Source organism: Mus pahari, chromosome 9 (assembly GCF_900095145.1).
Source record: "Mus pahari chromosome 9, PAHARI_EIJ_v1.1, whole genome shotgun sequence".
Classification (NCBI taxonomy): Eukaryota; Metazoa; Chordata; class Mammalia; order Rodentia; family Muridae; genus Mus; species Mus pahari.
The window spans coordinates 18,116,626-18,133,717 of record NC_034598.1 but is presented as its reverse complement, the minus strand read 5'-3'; the positions used below and the strand labels follow the sequence as shown (position 1 = coordinate 18,133,717).

The 17,092-nt window shown below is 41.6% G+C and overlaps 1 protein-coding gene across 1 annotated transcript in view; it reads left to right on the top strand.

Annotated features, from left to right (window-relative positions):
- Positions 1 to 13,829: 13,829 nt before the first annotated feature.
- Positions 13,830 to 17,092, top strand: part of Ros1 (ROS proto-oncogene 1, receptor tyrosine kinase) — a 132,245-nt gene continuing 128,982 nt past the window's right edge. Inside the window, exon 1 of the mRNA XM_021204829.2 lies at positions 13,830 to 14,230. Coding sequence (XP_021060488.1) covers positions 14,105 to 14,230 — 126 coding nt within the window. The 5' untranslated portion in view covers positions 13,830 to 14,104. The remainder of the gene's footprint in view (positions 14,231 to 17,092) is intronic.

Sequence of the window (17,092 nt, the reverse complement as noted above, 5' to 3'; positions counted from 1 at the left end):
CCTCCCGAGTGCTGGGATTAAAGGCGTGTGCCACCACGCCCGGCAGTCATCTTTAACCATAAACACAGAACCATTTCTCAAGCCATTAAAAAAAAAATCTTTTTTTTTTTTAATTTAAATTTGAGACAGAGTCCCATGTGGCTCAAACTGGTCTCAAACTTAATACACAGCCAAAAGTGACCTTGAATTTTCCATCCTTCTGCCTCTACCTCTCCAGTGCTGTGATTATAGGCATGTGGCACTAACATCCAGTTTATATGGTGCTGGATGGATGCCACGAGTTTGTGCATGCTAGACAAACACTACCAACCAAGCTATGTCCTAGCCATTTTATCTATCTATCTATCTATCTATTTATTTGAAATCAGGGTCATGTGCTGGAATGTATAGGCACTTACAACCTAAATATCCTATTTTGGTATGCATATATTTGTATAACTTAAATATCCTATCTGGCGATGTAGAGGCATGCACATCCATGCCTGTGTTAAATGAAAGGAGAGGTAAAGGAGTTTACATTCCACAACATGTCATGAGCCTGTGCAGTACAAAACATACATTTTTTTTTGTGACAAAAGGCTGAAAATATTGTTTTGTGATTTTAAGGCTTCTATAATTCAGTCAGCAAAAATAACCTTTACGATGTTTTGTAAAAGACTTGAGTCAATTATAGTCATTGAAAAGTTTGTTCAAACGTCCCTGTCTTCTTGACCGGAGAGTCTGGAGACAGGACAGTAGTTCTGCAATAGGAGGAAGTCATTGCTCGTGGGCAGTTGGCAACCATTGCCGTTTTCTGAGAGAGCACATAGGTGACCTAAAGATGTTTTATTTATTAGTTGTGCTTCACCTGCAGTCGGTGAAAAGCTTTGGGTCTGGGGAGTGCCACACTGCCACCCTGTGGAGCCGAGGCTTTCAGCGTGAGCAAGGTCACCTACTGCATAGAAATTTACACACGATGTACTCTAAAGCAAGAACATATGCAAATACCATGCATTGTCAGTTATGCAAGAATTCAGATAATGATTGCTTTCTGTTAAATGAAGGAACATAAAATAATGGTTACCTTGTGAGTCAGTCTCTTTGAACATTTGCTTGAATGGAAACCATAACGCTCATAAAGGGAAGAAGTGGATTTCTATTTTCTTCTGCAATAACTCCCAATAGAGGATGACAACACATTTCATTTTGTTTGTAATTAAATGTTTTCCCCAGGACCCTTCATGTGGGTACTGAGAGAGCTCCCAGCAATTGGAGCCTGAACATTCTCTTTAAGTCCAAAAATAGGTATTGTTGTATGATGGAAGTGGCATATTCACATAGAAGAATATTGTCAGGGCTGGGGACACACTTCAGTAGTATAGGGTTTGCCAACATAAATATGGCTCTAGGGTCAATCCTCAGAACCAAAGAAAATGAAAGGAAAAAACACTTCAACAATAAAATGCAATGAAGTTTCAAACGTGGAAGAACCTTCAATATTTTATACTAGTGGCTGGAGAAATGGCTCAGTGGCTATGAACACTTACTGACTGCTATTCCAGAGGATTTGGGTTCGGTTCCCAGTGTCCTCATGGTGGATCATAAACATCCATAATTCTAGTTTCAGGGACTCTGACACCCTCTTCTCGCCTCATTGAGGACAGGAATGCAAGTGATACACAAATGCACGTGTCTCGTGTCTCCCCTGCCCCCATCAGTCATTGTGTACCAGTGGTCTCAGGATTCTGAGGAGCTGAGGAGGAGGGTCTCAGGCGGCAGAGAGTAACAGCCCAGGTAGAGTGTTTCAGAGGGCGGCACATTGATTGATATAGTGGGGCAAGTTTATACAGCTGGAGTTGGGGGACAGGGGCAGGACAAGGGAGGAAGCGCCCCACTGGGCCCAGGAACCTCCCAAGCTTGTCAGATAGTTTAGTAGACTGCGGGTCACGTGATTTCTGAGAAGCCAGTTCTCTGGTGTGGAAACAGAAGTTTAACTAACTTTATCATGAAGTGGCCTTTGTTTCTACAGGTTTGAGTAGGCCCAAGCCTGATTTGGGTATGAAGTATCCCCACTCCTGTCACGCTCTCTGAGAAGTGTCTACGGTATGTTCAGTGTCCTACCATAATCCCTCATTTGGCTTGGGAGCCCAATATATATCTGATCAAAATACAGAAACTCACACACAATACTTTAAAATAAAAGTAAAAGGAACATGGTATACTCACTGAAAGAAACCAGGCACAAAAGACCACACATTATACAGTTAATTTATATGGAATATCTACATTAGATATATCCATACTGTTTACCAAGGAATGGAGGGAGAGGGAATGAGCTGTGTCAGTTAATAGGAATCCATTACTGTTTGGATGATGGAAATATTCCAGAATTTGATAATAGTACTTGTCATATAACCCTGTAAATATACTAAATGTCACCAGACAGTACACATTAAATAAGAGAACTGTATGGTTTGTGAATTATATCTGGAGAAAGGTGTTTGAAAGTGAATAGATACTGGGCATTATGTTCTCCCTGTGGCCGACTGTGAGCAAGAAGGAAGCTTTAAAGGAAGCAGAATATAAGAATATAACTTATACATCAAAGTTTCCACAATTGACTTTCAGGTCTGTTAACTTAGAAACACTTGGAGAGATGATGATGATGATGATGATGACTGATAATGACGATGATAATTAATGATGGCTGATGATGAAGAACAACCCAACTGGGTATGGTTGCACATTCTTTTTCTTTTCTTTTTTTTGAGACAGGGTTTCTCTGTGTAGCCCTGGCTGTCCTGGAACTCACTTTGTAGACCAGGTTGGCCTCGAACTCAGAAATCCTCCTGCCTCTGCCTCCCAAGTGCTGGGATTAAAGGCGTGCACCACCACACCTGGCTCGGTTGCACATTCTTTTAATTCAGCACTTGGGAGTTACAAGATTGGGAATTTAGTGATTCCTCTTGAGCTCATAGTGAGTTTAAGGCCTGGCTGAGCAAAATAAAATCATGTTTAAAAAACACAAACAAACCAACAAATAAAGACAATAACAAAACAACAACAACAAAACTAACCAACCAACAAACCAACAAACCAAATCTAAAAAGATAAAACCAAAACCAACTGAGTATGCACTTGCCTGGAATCCCAGAATTTGGGAGGTTGAGGGAAGGTGGAGAAGAAGGAGGGAGAGGAGGGGAAGGGAGAGGAGGAGGAGGGGAAGGAGGAGTTCAAAGCTAATCTGAGTTATAAAGCAATACTCTGACCCACAAAGAACGAAATACAGTAGCTTATACCTGTAACATTAGTTCTTGGAAGTACAGGCAGGAAGATCAATGTCATCCTTGGATATATAGCAAGCTTACTACCAGCCTGGGACATATGACATCTGATTCAAAAAAACCAAAGAAAAGAAAAACAGAAATAAAAGAGAATAAAGAAAGAAAGAAAAAACAGAAAGGAAAGAAAAACACTCAGATAATAATAAATTGGCTAAACAAGCAAACAATGGAATGAGGTTTTGAGTAGATATTTCTGTGAATGCAGATATAAAACCAACTAAAATGGTGTATCAGTGACTAGGGTGGCTAATATACTTTGTGTCATAGACACTATATATAATACTGAAACACAAACCATAGTGCTATGGCCAGGGTACTATGGTTATGTAGAAGTGTTTAGTATCTGAATCAAAGTTTACCAATAAATAAGGTCCTGTGCTTCTGATGTTTAATTAGGACTCATCTTGTGATAGAGAAACAAGTCAAGAGAAAGCAAATGACTTCTGAATGTGGGCAAACACACTTATATGTATACACACACACACACACACACACACACACACACACACACACACACACACCTATTTTTTCTTTTTGAGATACTATCTGTCCTTGGCAGGACTTGAACTCACAGGGATCCACCAGCCTCTTTCTCCAGAGTGCTGAAATTGAAGGCTTGGACCTTGACTATACCTGGCTTGACTATACCTGGCTGTGTGTGTGTGTGTGTGTGTGTGTGTGTGTGTGTGTGTGTGTGTGTGTGAAAAGTCTCAAGTAGTTCAGGCTGGTCTTAAACTTGATATATAGTTGAAAATGACCTTTAATTTCACTTCCCAAAGGCAGTGATTATGGTCAATGATCTCCACATCTGACTTATTTGTGTGTGTGTGTGTGTGTGTGTGTGTGTGTGTGTGTGTGTGGTGTGTGTGTGTGTGTGTGTAAGACTTTATCACATTGTGGAATATCTAAAAATATACAGTAAGGTATAGAAATGTAAATTTAACCTCTGACACAAAACATGGCAGTTGTAGGTTTACAAAATATAATTGTTGAATGAGCCATTTTCCATTTTAAGTTTTCTTTCCATTTTGATTTCAGAGACTGGCAAATTCCCATGTCAAACTCGACGGTCCTCTGTGATTCTAGGACTTCTTTTCTTAGATCACAGTCTCTACTCAACCAACACCCACTTCCATTTTTCATCTGCCCTGTTCAGGCCAGTACAGATTTTCAAAAATAATCTATTATCGCTCTATAAGTATAAAATACGTATAATAAAAAGAATCTTTTAGGTTTGCAGATGTAGTCCAGCATGTAGCATGCACAAAGCCACAGCACCACAAAACTAGCTGTGAGGGTGCATGCTCCTATCTAAGAACTCAGGAGGGAGGGACAAGAGGATCAGAAGTTCAAAATCATCATCAGCTACAAAGAGAATTAGAGGCCAGCATTGGCTATGTGAGATCCAGAGAGAGAGAGAGAGAGAGAGAGAGAGAGAGAGAGAGAGAGAGAGAGAGAGAGAGAGAGACAGAGAGACAGAGAGACAGAGAGATAGAGACAGAGAGACTTTCTTTGAATGTAAAACTCTAAGCCAAGTGTTTTAATTATTTATATATAGAACTATAAAACATTGTATCCACGTGTGCATGCACACACATCCATCACACCCAGTGGATGCAGTGCTGTGCATATAGAACCCAGGGTCCCATATATACTATATAACACCCTACCAAAGAAGCTGCATCCTTACTCCTAACATTAAATGTTCACTTGTACTGTTGACAGTGAAAGTCAGGCTATGGTGGCCTTGCCAGGCTTGGATCTTGCTATGTAAACCTTGTTTTCCCTGACCTTGTGGCCTGTGCTACATGAGGCCCTGACTCAAACAAAAATCTCTGTGCCAACCTAGAACTCACAAAGTCACTAGAACCACTGTGAGTTATGAGTAGATTTCAAAAGAAAGGAATTAAACTTGGTTATACAAAAATTAAGAAGTCGTATCTTTGTAAAATCTCCATTGCAGACCTTCTCTCTCTCTCCATGAGAACCAAACAACCCTATTAAAACAATGAGGTACAGAGCTATACAAAGAATTCTCAACTGAGGAATACCAAATGTCTGAGATGCACCTAAAGAAATGTTCAGCATCCTTAGTCATCAGAGACATGCAAATCAAAACAACCCTGAGATTCCACCTCACACAAGTCAGAATGGCTAAGATGAAAAACTCGGGTGACAGCAGATGCTGGTGAGGATGTGGAGAAAGAGGAACACTTCTCCATTGCAAGTTGGTACAACCACTCTGGAAATCAGTCTGGTGGTTCCTCAGAAAATTAGACATAGTACTACCTGAATGAAGATCCAGCAATACCTCTCCTGGCATATACCCAAAAGATGCTCCAACATATAACAGGGGCACATGCTCCACTGTGTTCATAGCAGGCTTATTTATAATAACCAGAAGCTGGAAAGAACCCAGATGCCCTTTAACAAAGGAATGGATACGGAAAATGTGGTACATTTATACAGAGGAGTACTACTCAACTATTAAAAACAATGACTTCATAAAATTCTTAGGCAAATGGATGCAACTAGAAAATATCATCCTGAGTGAGGTAACCCAATCACAAAAGAACACACATGGTATGCACTTACTGATAAGTGGATATTAGCCCCAAACCTTGAAATACCCAAGATAGAAGTCACAGATCACATGAAGCTCAAGAAGAAGGAAGACCAAGTGCAGATACTTTGGTCCTTCTTAGAAGGGGGAACAAAATACTCACAAGAGGAGATACAGAGACAAAGTGTGGAGCAGACTGAAGGAAAGGCCATCCCATCCAGAGACTGCCCCACCTGGGGATCCATCCCATATAGAGTCACCAAACCGAGACACTATTGTGGATGCCAACAACTGCTTGCTGACAGGAGCCTGATATAGCTGTTTCCTGAGAGGTCCTGCCAAAGCCTGACACATACAGAGGTGGATGCTCACAACCAACTATTGGCCTGAGCACAGGATCCCCAATGGAGGAGCTAGAGAAAGGATTGGAGGATCTGAAGGAGAAACAATAATATCAATCAATCAGATCCCCCCAGAGCTCCCAGGGACTAAACCACCAACCAAAGAGTACACATGGAGGGACCCATGGCTTCAGCCCCAGATGTAGCAGAGGATGGCCTTGTTGGACAGCAATGGGAGGAGAGGCCCTGGGTCCTGTGAAGGCTCAATGCCCCAGTGTAGGGGAATGCCAGGATGGGGAAGCAGGAGTGGGTGGGGGAAACACCCTCATAAAAGCAGGGGGAGGGAGGATGGGATAGGGGGTTTCCAGAGGGGAAACTGGGAAAAGGGATAACATTTGAAATGTAAATAAAGAAAAAGAAAATATCTAATAAAAATTTTAAAAAGAAAACTTTAAAATGATAGATGTTCAAAGGCAGTTTACTTCTGGCCCCAGGCATGTAACAGGCTGGCTAGCAGCTTTCTTAACATTGCTGTCACTAAAGCCCAGACCCTCTGGCTTTGCTCTTGCCTGCATTTGTTCTGTTGCCGGTGAACTAACCTAATCTATAAGAAGAGTCTTTGAACAGGAAAGTAAACATTGCATTGTTCTATGGTAGAAGGGTTTTGCAAGCACTGTGCATTGTGAAATTTCATTGTTTCTAAGAGGACTGAATTGAAGCTTTGTCTCAACCCTGGCAAATGGTGGCAAGTTCAGATAAAGGGACTGGAGGAAGACATGCGGGTCTTTTCTAAATCTGTTTGCTGTCCTAGTTCTTCTGTGCACAGGACTTGTATCATTGCAAAGGTTTTAGCACTCAGCTCTCATTTGCTGCTGCTTTTCATTTCTAAGTGGTCCAAGGGCTCTCATGAAAGTATGAGTATTGAGGTCCCTTCTCTAACTCTAAATAGCTAAAGAAAACAATGCCAGACCTTTATCTGAGCAACAGAAAAAGGCAAAGCAGGGGACAAGAGGAGTAAAATACATGACACCAACTAACACCCTGTTCTACCGCCTGCATCTGAACTTTGAGAACTATCTCTGGATTCATCAAAAACTGAACATTGATACCACAATTTTTTTTTCCTCCAGGAACAAGAACTATAATGGGAGTACTTCTTCCTCAATTTATAACAACTGTGTTAACATATTTATATAGACGTCATGTGGTTGGGCCTTATAAGAAGATGAATGAATGAATGAATGAATGAAGAATGACTCTAAGGTTCCATCTCATAGCCATCAGAATGGCTAAGATCAAAAACTCAAGTGGCAGCTGATGTTGGCGAGGGTGTGGGAGTGAAAATTTGTATAACCACTCTGGAAATCAATTTGGTGGTTGTCTTAGTCAGGGTTTCTATTCCTGCACAAACATCATGACCAAGAAGCAAGTTGGGGAGGAAAGGATTTATTCAGCTTACACTTCCAAATTGCTGTTCATCACCACAGGCAGTTAGGACTGGAACTTAAGCAGGTCAGGAAGCAGGAGCTGATGCAGAGGCCTTGAAGGGATGTTCTTTACTGGCTTGCTTCCCCTGGCTTGCTTAGCCTGCTTTTTTATAGAACCCAAGACTACCAGTCCAGGGATGCTACCACCCACAAGGAGCCCTCCCCCTTGTCCACTAATTGAGAAAATGCCATATAGCTGGATCTCATGGAGGCATTTCCTCAATTGAAGCTCCTTTCTATGTGATAACTCTAGCTTGTGTCAAGTTGACACAAAACCAGCCAGTACAGTGGTTTTTCAGAAAGTTAGGAATAGTTCTACCTCAAGTCCCAGCTATGCCACTCCTTGGCATATACCCAAAATATGCTCCACCATACCACAAAGACAATTGCTTAGTTAGGTTCATAGTGGCTTAATTTGTGATAGCCAGAAACTGGAAACTACGTCTCTCAACTGAAGAGTGGATAAAGAAAATGTGGTTCATTTATGCATTGAGATACTACTCGGCTATTAAAAACAAGGACATCAAGAAGTTTGCAGGCAAAAGGACATGCATGGTATGTACTCACTTATAAGTAGATATTAACCATCAAGTACAAGATAACCATGTAACAATTCACAGGGCCCAAAGAAGCTAAACAAGAAGGAAGGCCCAAGGAAGGATGCTTGAATCTCACTCAGAAAGGGAAATAAAATAGGTATTGGAGGTGGGTGGAGGGAGGTAACTGGGTAGGAGAGGGAATGGGAATGGAACAAAGTATGGTGGGTAAGAGTGGGTATCAGGTGTAGGGAGAGCCAGGAGAGAGGGCTGGGAGAGTGAATGGAAATTGGTGGCAAATGTGGGGCAGATTTTGAGGATGTGTCGGAGACCTGGGATGGAAGAGATTCCAGGGAGTCTGTAAAGGTGACCGCCGAGACTCCTAGCAGTGGGGAGTCTATAAAGGTGACTGCTGAGACTCCTAGCAGTGGGGAATATGGATCCTGATGTGGCCACCTCCTGTAGCTAAGCAGGACTCCCAGTGAAGGAATAAGGACAACAACCCACCCACAAAACCTTTAACCCAAAATTTGTCCTGCCCACAAGAAACACAGGGACAAAGATGAAGCAGAGACTATGGAATGGTTGGCCCAAGTTGAGACCCATCCCATGGACAAGACTCAATCCCTGACATGATTAATGATATTCTGTTATGCTTGCAGACAGGAGCCTAGCATAACTGTCCTCTTAGAGGCTCCACCCAGCCTGAAACAGATACAGGGGCCCACAGTTGAACATCAGGTGGAGCTTGGGGGGGGTCTTGAGAAAGAGTGGGGGATAGAATTGATCTAGACTGAAGGGTCAAGAAAATCTACAGAATCAACTAACCTGGACCCATGGGGGCTCACAGAGACTAAACCACCAGCCAAAGAGTATGCAGGGGTTGGACCTAGGCCCCCTACACATTTGTAGCAGGTGGGCAGCTTGGTCTTTACGTGGGATTCCTAAGAATTGGAGCAGAGGCTGTCTTTGACTCAGTTGCTTCACATTGAATTCCTTCCCTTCCCTGGACTGTCTGGTTGGGTCTCAGTGGAGAGGCTGTGCTTAGTTATGCTTGGACTAGATGTCCCAAGGTGGGGTGGTAACCAAGGGCTTCCCTTTCTCTGAGGTGAAGTGGAGATGGTAGTGGGGCTGGGATTTGTAAGGGTGGGACTGGGTGTAGAGGTGAGAGGGGTGGCTGCTACCGGCATGTAAAGTAAATAAATAAATAAATGAAAAATTAAAAAAAGCAAAAAAGAATATTCATGACCAGGCTTGGTGGCACACTGTAAGGCCAGCATAATCATTACAGTGAGACCCTGTAAAAAATATTTATTGCAACATCCAACACTATGGTAGATTGACATATTTATAAGAAAAGTCTCATATATTATGAGTTTTATAAGAATATATGTCCAAACTACATTAGAAAAACAAATAAATAGATAAATAAATATTTACACAATGAACTCTTAACACACATGGCTTCAGGTGCAATAATTTTTAAGAACAGAAATGAAGAACAGAAATCTGAATTATTCTTATTTTTCTTATTTCTAGATAAACATTAGTATGGAGTTGTCCTTTTGTTTTGTTTTGGGACAAGTTTTACATAGCTCAGGGTAGCATCAAACTCACTGTGGAGTTGAGGGTGACCTTGAACCTGGGATTGCTTTGTCTCTACCTCCCAAATGATAGGACTGTAGCCATGTGCTACCACACCTATCTTGTAAATAAATGTTTTTTAGTTTAGTTTTTTTTTTTTTTTTTTTAAAGATTTATTTATTTATTATATGTAAGTTCACTGTAGCTGTCTTCAGACACTCCAGAAGAGGGCATCAGATCTTGTTACAGATGGTTGTGAGCCACCATGTGGTTGCTGGGATTTGAACTCTGGACCTTCGGAAGAGCAGTCAGTGCTCTTAACCATTGAGCCATCTCTCTAGCTTGACCCCATGATTTCTAAAGAGAGAACAGCTTATGATTTCACACACACACAACACACACACACACACACACTAATTTTTTTTTAAAGATTTATTTATTTATTATATGTAAGTTCACTGTAGCTGTCTTCAGACACTCCAGAAGAGAGCATCAGATCTTGTTACAGATGGTTATGAGCCACCATGTGGTTGCTGGGATTTGAACTCCAGACCTTTGGAAGAGCAGTCGGGTGCTCTTACCCACTGAGCCATCTCACCAGCCCCTTAGTTTAGTTTTTGAGTCTATAATAAATGTTCATGGTACAAAATTAGACAATTATGATTGAGGCAAGATCTCAACCTCCCTTCTTGGTTATTCACATACACTATAGTAGCTAACATTAGAAATGTGTTATTGGGGGACTGGTTTTTTTGTGTGTAATTGAAACTTTTGTATATCAGAACTATGAAAATGATGACTACTTTTGTGGTGGCCAATTGTATTTTCCAGAAGTAGAACAATAATTGCTAACTTAGGTTTTTCTGGAATCTTGTCTCTCCCATATCAATAAGACACGGGCATAATTTCTCTCTTCCACAAATTTTGAACTGCTTGTGGACGTTGTACATCGTGGTGCGGAGCCTAGTGCGCACCACGATGTACAACGTCCACAAGCAGGTGTCCTTACACTCTTGTGAATTTATGTGCTCAAGAGATTAGAAAACCTAGAGCAAACATGCAAGCTTCAAATCACAGCATTTTTTCATACCTTACTGTCTTAGCCAGGGTTTCTATTCCTGCACAAACGTCATGACCAAGAAGCAAGTTGGGGAGGAAAGGGTTTATTCAGCTTACATTTTCCACTTTGCTGTTTATCACCAAAGGAAGTCAGTACTGGAACTCAAGCAGGTCAGGAAGCAGGAGCTGATGCAGAGTCCATGGAGGTATGTTCTTTACTGGCTGGCTTCCACTGGCTTGCTCAGCCTGTTCTCTTATAGAACCAAGACTACCAGCCCAGAGATGGTACCACCCACAAGGGGCCCTCCCCACTTGATCACTAATTGAGAAAATGCCTTACAGCTGGATCTCATGGAGGCATTTCCCCAACTAAAGCTCCTTTCTCTGTGATAACTCCAGCCTGTGTCAAGTTGACACAAAATTAGCCAGTACACTTACCACTAGTCAAATAAAAGAATGTCTGAAGTTTTCAGGCCACATTTGGTGGCCTATTCTGTTAGTGAAGTAAAAGTTACAAGTATTGTTTATGCTATCAAGACAAAAGGTATTGGTGGTCCAAGTGAAGGAAATTAAAGATTTATGTATTTTAATTTCATTTTATGAATATTTTACCTGCATGCATGTATGTGCACCACATGGATGCAGTGCCCATGGAGACCAGGAGAGGGCATCAGATCCCATAAAACTGGGTTACAGATGGTTTGAGCCATTGCACGGGAGCTATGAACAGAACCTTTACAAGAGCCTCAGGTACTCTTAACCCCTGAGCCTTCTCTCTGTGTCCACCACCAAACAAAGATTATGATTTTCATTTGTAAGAGGAGAAAAATTACTTTCTGCAGAAAGATGTTCAGATTCCTATGATCAAGAAACAGAGTAGCTCTATATTCTATTCTTTACTCTGTATTTCTGAAAACACAGACTATTAACAGAGAACATGTGGGCAGCAGGGGGAAGACTTTTAAGAAAACAAGAATTTCGGGGTTAAGTATGGGGTCAGTCAATATCCATTCTTTTTTTTTTCTTTTCGAGACAGGGTTTCTCTGTATAGCCCTGGCTGTCCTGGAACTCACTTTGTAGACCAGGCTGACCTTGAACTCAGAAATCCGCCTGCCTCTGCCTCCCAAGTGCTGGGATTAAAGGCGTGTGCCACCATGCCCGGCCCATTCATGTTTTATTGTAGTCAGTGTTAACATTTACCAAAAAGACACGCTGCAGACAAATCCCCATGTCTGTGTCACTGAGAACATGGGTCCCGGGCTAAAGGTTAGATGATATTTGCTATTGTTAATTAAAGAGAAGAAGGCAGCTCATTTGGCACTTGTTAAAGAGAACACTGCTGGGTTGTTAGGATGGCACAGTGAGTAAAAGCTCTGACTGCCAAGTCTGATGACCTGAGTTCCACCCCTGGAACCTGAGTGGTTGAAGGGACAGAAGCAATTACCACAATTGTCCTCTGATCTCCACACATTCACTGTGGCACATGTGTGCTTATAGACAGGCACACATATACTAAATATAATACTAGCATTAATAATGACAATAATTATACTAAAACCACTACCACACACTTGAAATATGGATGCAGGAGAATTAAAAATTCAAGTGTGGGTCTGGGTGTGGTGGGGCATGCCTTTTGTCCCAGCACTTGAGAAGCAGAGGCAAGTGTATATCTGAGTTCAAGGCCGGGCTAGTCTACAAAATGAGTTTCAGGACAGTGAGGTCTGTACAGAGAAACTGGGCACAGGATTGTCTTGAAGAAACAGGAAAAAAATTCAAGGTTAGACCAGGCATGGTGGTGCACACCTCTAATCCCAACATTTGAGAGAAAGAGGCCGGTGGATCTCTCTGAGTTTGAGGTCCGCTTAGTCTACATGGTGAGTTCCAGATCAATCAGGGATCATAGTAAAGCCCTGTCTCAAACAAAGAAAAGAAGAAGAAGAAGAAGAAGAAGAAGAAGAAGAAGAAGAAGAAGAAGAAGAAGAAGAAGAAGAAGAAGAAGAAGGACGATGATGACGACAACAACAAGAAGGGTCATGGTAGTGGTGGTGGTGGAGGAGGAGGAGGAGAGATGGCTCAGAGGTAAAGAGATGGCTCTTCCAGAGGTTCTCAGTTCAATTCCCAGCAATGTAGTAGCTTATAACCATCTGCTAATAAGACCTGGTGCCCTCTTCTGGCACGCAGGTGTGCATGCAAGGCATAGCACTACACAATAAATAAATCTTAAAAAAACAATATGGAAGAGGCAGAAGGAGCAGAGTTCAAAGTTACCCTCAACTACATAGAGACTTGAAGGCTAACCTGGGCGTAGAAAATTCTGCCTGTGGCATGGGGGATGGTGGAGAGAAACTGGAGTCGATCTATCCAGAGTGACCGAATCCTGTAGCTTGCAGATTTTAAACTCTTTGTTGTAGCTTCACATGAACTTTATCTGAGTGATAGACCCATGGAGATTCTGCACCTTATTTTCTTCCCAAGGCGCTACACTTGTAAGTATCTTAGTTCTCTATGGTACTTGGTTTCTGTCTCAATAGACCTGATAAGGCAATATTTTAGTTAATATGTAGTCAAATTCTGAGAGTTCTTTAACAAGCTTCCTTGTCTTGAACTTGCCCTCAGAGAACATGTTTAGTAGTTTTCAGATTCTTTTGTTCTTTCAAAAAAAAAAAAGTGTTTGGTTTCAAAGCATTCCTATTTTTTTTTTCTCTAGCTCATTGCTTACTACTAAGGCTTACTTCTAGTTTTTAAAACAGTTATGAGATACGGTTTGTTAAGCAGGCATAGTCAAAACCCAATTTCCTGCATAGTTCAGTCAACCTCAAAGAAGTGCGGTGGCTGACCTACCTAAGTGTTCTGCGTCAGGATTGTGTGGCCTGGCTCGCTGGGAAGCAATCTAAGTTTCTCCTGTTTATTTAGCATGTGGAGAGCTCTTCCATGATCTAACCTTTAGCCAGCGAACATCTTTCCTTATGGGAGCAAAAGGAAGCTAAACTATAAAATAGCCTTGCTGTGATGTTCCGGGCTATCTAAGATCCAAAGGTCTAAACTAACTGGGCCTCAATATTCTTTTAAGAACGATATTCTAACATTGCAAAAGAAAACAGAAAACCCACTAGTCACACTTGCAACTGAAGTATGAAGCCTAAAGAGTTCTCAAAGCAAGATGGAGCTATGAGGACCCCAGCCGTGTAGGAAGCCAGCCCTCCTGAGGATGAAGAGCATCTGCTGGCTCACCCCGAAGCCTGTGAACTTTGTGGTCCTTGGGTGCATCATATGGATTTCCGTGGCTCAGGGTACAGTTCTGAGCAGCTGCCTAACGTCCTGTGTAACTAACCTGGTAAGTTTCAACGACTTTTGTCTTTTCGGAGATTAGGGCATGAATCCCTCTTGCAACTGACAGGTTCATTATCTTTTCATGACAAGGTCGCAAAGAAAGCTGCTTATTGTCCCCCACTTCCCCCAGCTCCCCCCTCAATGTAGGAGAACTATATAGCTTCAAAATGTAAGGAAGGATATTTTATTTAATTATCATCAAGTTCTAGATTTTTTTTTTTTGGGAGGGGGAATGGGAGGCCTTAAATGGAATCAGATTTTACAAACTACTTAGTAATTTACTATAACATAATTATTATTTGTCTAAAATATAAAATAGGATTTCGGTACACTTTAAACTTTCCATTTCCCAGTTAACAGTGATGGTACTATGGAGGGATTGCTGGCTAGGAAGCAGGTGCAGGGGCCAGGTACAACATTCTGTGTCAAAAGACAGGATTATTTATGTCTCTTTATTTCTTCCCAAGAGTTCAACAGGTTTGACTATTCAGCTTTGTCACGAACATTTTTTCTTTCTTATTGTTGTCCTTTTTGTCTGTATTGTATGATATTGCCCCAATAGTGACTTGGGTGTGCTTAAAACAACCATTATGTTTGTTTTAACTTTTATATTTTATATTCCTAAATTAACTTGAAAAACCAAAGGCTGTAGCCAGGAAGACATGCCTTGTTTCTATCTAAGGATTAAATAACATGATAGATTAGGAATGCTATTCTGTACCCTTATTATATAGTAACAAAGTGTCTAACACTGCTCATTCTTAAGCTAACATGCTGAAGGTCTTTGGAAATAAGCTCTGTAACATATTTAGAGAGCTCTGTTAAGAGCCTGTACCACTGCAGGATATCCATTTCCTTCCTCTTGAAACTGATTTTGATCCTTTTTCAAAACTACAGTCTTCATTTTGCTTTGAGTTCTCCTTTTTGTTGTTCTCTGTGTGTGGGCTCCATGCCCTCAGGGTTTGGTAGCCCAGACAGTCAGTTCCTTTGTTGAGCTGCCTTCCGCTCACCACCTACAGCAGAGGGCACAGCCCCTGAGGTGGCCATTGCAAGAGACACAGTCTGCTGGTTTGACCAGTAAATGTAATAAAGTGTTCTGAGCTGAGCCTCCCACTCAGGTTTGGGAGGGGCAGCAGTAGGTGGATGGACAAATGAACGTAGCCATTGTGACGCATGAGACACTTGCCTTAGTATTCCCTGCCGTTGTTTTGAATGTGGACATTTGCTGTGAAGAACATTTTTTTTTTTAAAGATTTTATTTATTTAATGTATGTAAGTGCAGCTGTCTTCAGACACACCAGATTTCATTACAGATGGTTGTGAGCATATAGCCCTGGCTGTCCCGGAACTCACTCTGTAGACCAGGGTAGTCTTGAACTCAGAAATCCGCCTGCCTCTGCCTCCCAAGTGCTAGGCTTAAAGGCGTGCACCACCACACCCGGCTGAAACACATTCTTGAATAAAAGAATGTTAGGATTAAGTCAAGCGTGGCAGATGCAGATTCAGGACAGGCTCGAAGCCAGCCTGTGCTACAGCGTGAGCTCCAGGATAGACTGGTCTACAGACTAAGACAGACGGTGACCACAACAAGCCAACCACAGATGATAATGTTAGAATTGCTGGGGAAAGCACAAGCCTGAGTTCTGTGCCTGAGTAGAGGGGATTTTGTGTTCACTGAGGGACTCTGTGTGTGAGCTCAATATATTAATGGCCTTATATTTGAATTTTAGATGCGGTGTGCTCCAGAAAAAAAAAAAGTGAATCTTCTCAAGACTATTAATATTATGAGATGGTTTATAAAATAGAATGAATGAATGTGAATGAATGAATTAATCAATCAACAACCTTCCCCCAAAATTCATAGTCAAATTAAGTTGTAGAAGTGCATTTTGCTTTAGATCCTCAGGGCACAGCAGAAAATTAAAGGCTTAGGTTTTTTTTTTTTTTTTTTTGAGACAGGGTTTCTCTGTATAGCACTGGCTATCCTGGAACTCACTCTGTAGACCAGGCTGGTAAAGGCTTAGTTTTATCACAATTTTCTCAGTTATAGAAATGATTTAATAACTGAGGACTAAGTTCAGGACTTAGCAGTTCTATTTAGTAGACTTCCTGGAAATCTGTGTAACCCCAACTCTGCAGTGAGTGCTGCTGGAAACTCAACAAGGTCAATACGATGTGACCAGTAGCCTCCTGAACACTGCAGTATGCTGACGTGTCAATGGTTTGATCACTAGACAGTTAAAAATTACTCACATAATGTATTGTAGTTTCATAGTTTTGATGAATTAGAGAATAATAATGATATAGTTTAAAATTTACTAATCAGGAACCAACTAAAAGACTATTAGAAAATATAAGCTTCAGGAGGTTGCTCTGTTTAAAGAAATAATGTGCAAATATCAATACCATTTTTGTATGTCAACATAAAACATTTAAAAACAACAGAAACAAGATAAGTGGGTCTGAGCCCATGCAGAAGACACTCCTTGGTGGTTGAGACTGTGCACTGTCCTTGCAGAGGCCTCAAGCTTGTTTCTTAGCCAAGGCTCCAACCCAGGCTCAAACCCAGGTTGCAGGGCTCACAACCTCTAACTCTAGCACCAGGGAACTCTGATTCCTCGAGCTTGTGAGCACCTGTACTCAAGTGCACACTAGAATCCCCTCCCCCCACATAATTTAAAATAATAAAAAACAAATTTTGGGGAGGGGGGTTCGAGACAGGGTTTCTCTGTGTAGCCCTGGCTGTCCTGGAACTCACTCTGTAGACCAGGCTGGCTTCAAACTCAGAAATCTGCCTGCCTCTGCCTCCTGAGTGCTGGGATTAAAGACGTACACCATCACGCCTGGCTAAAAAAAAAGTCTTAAT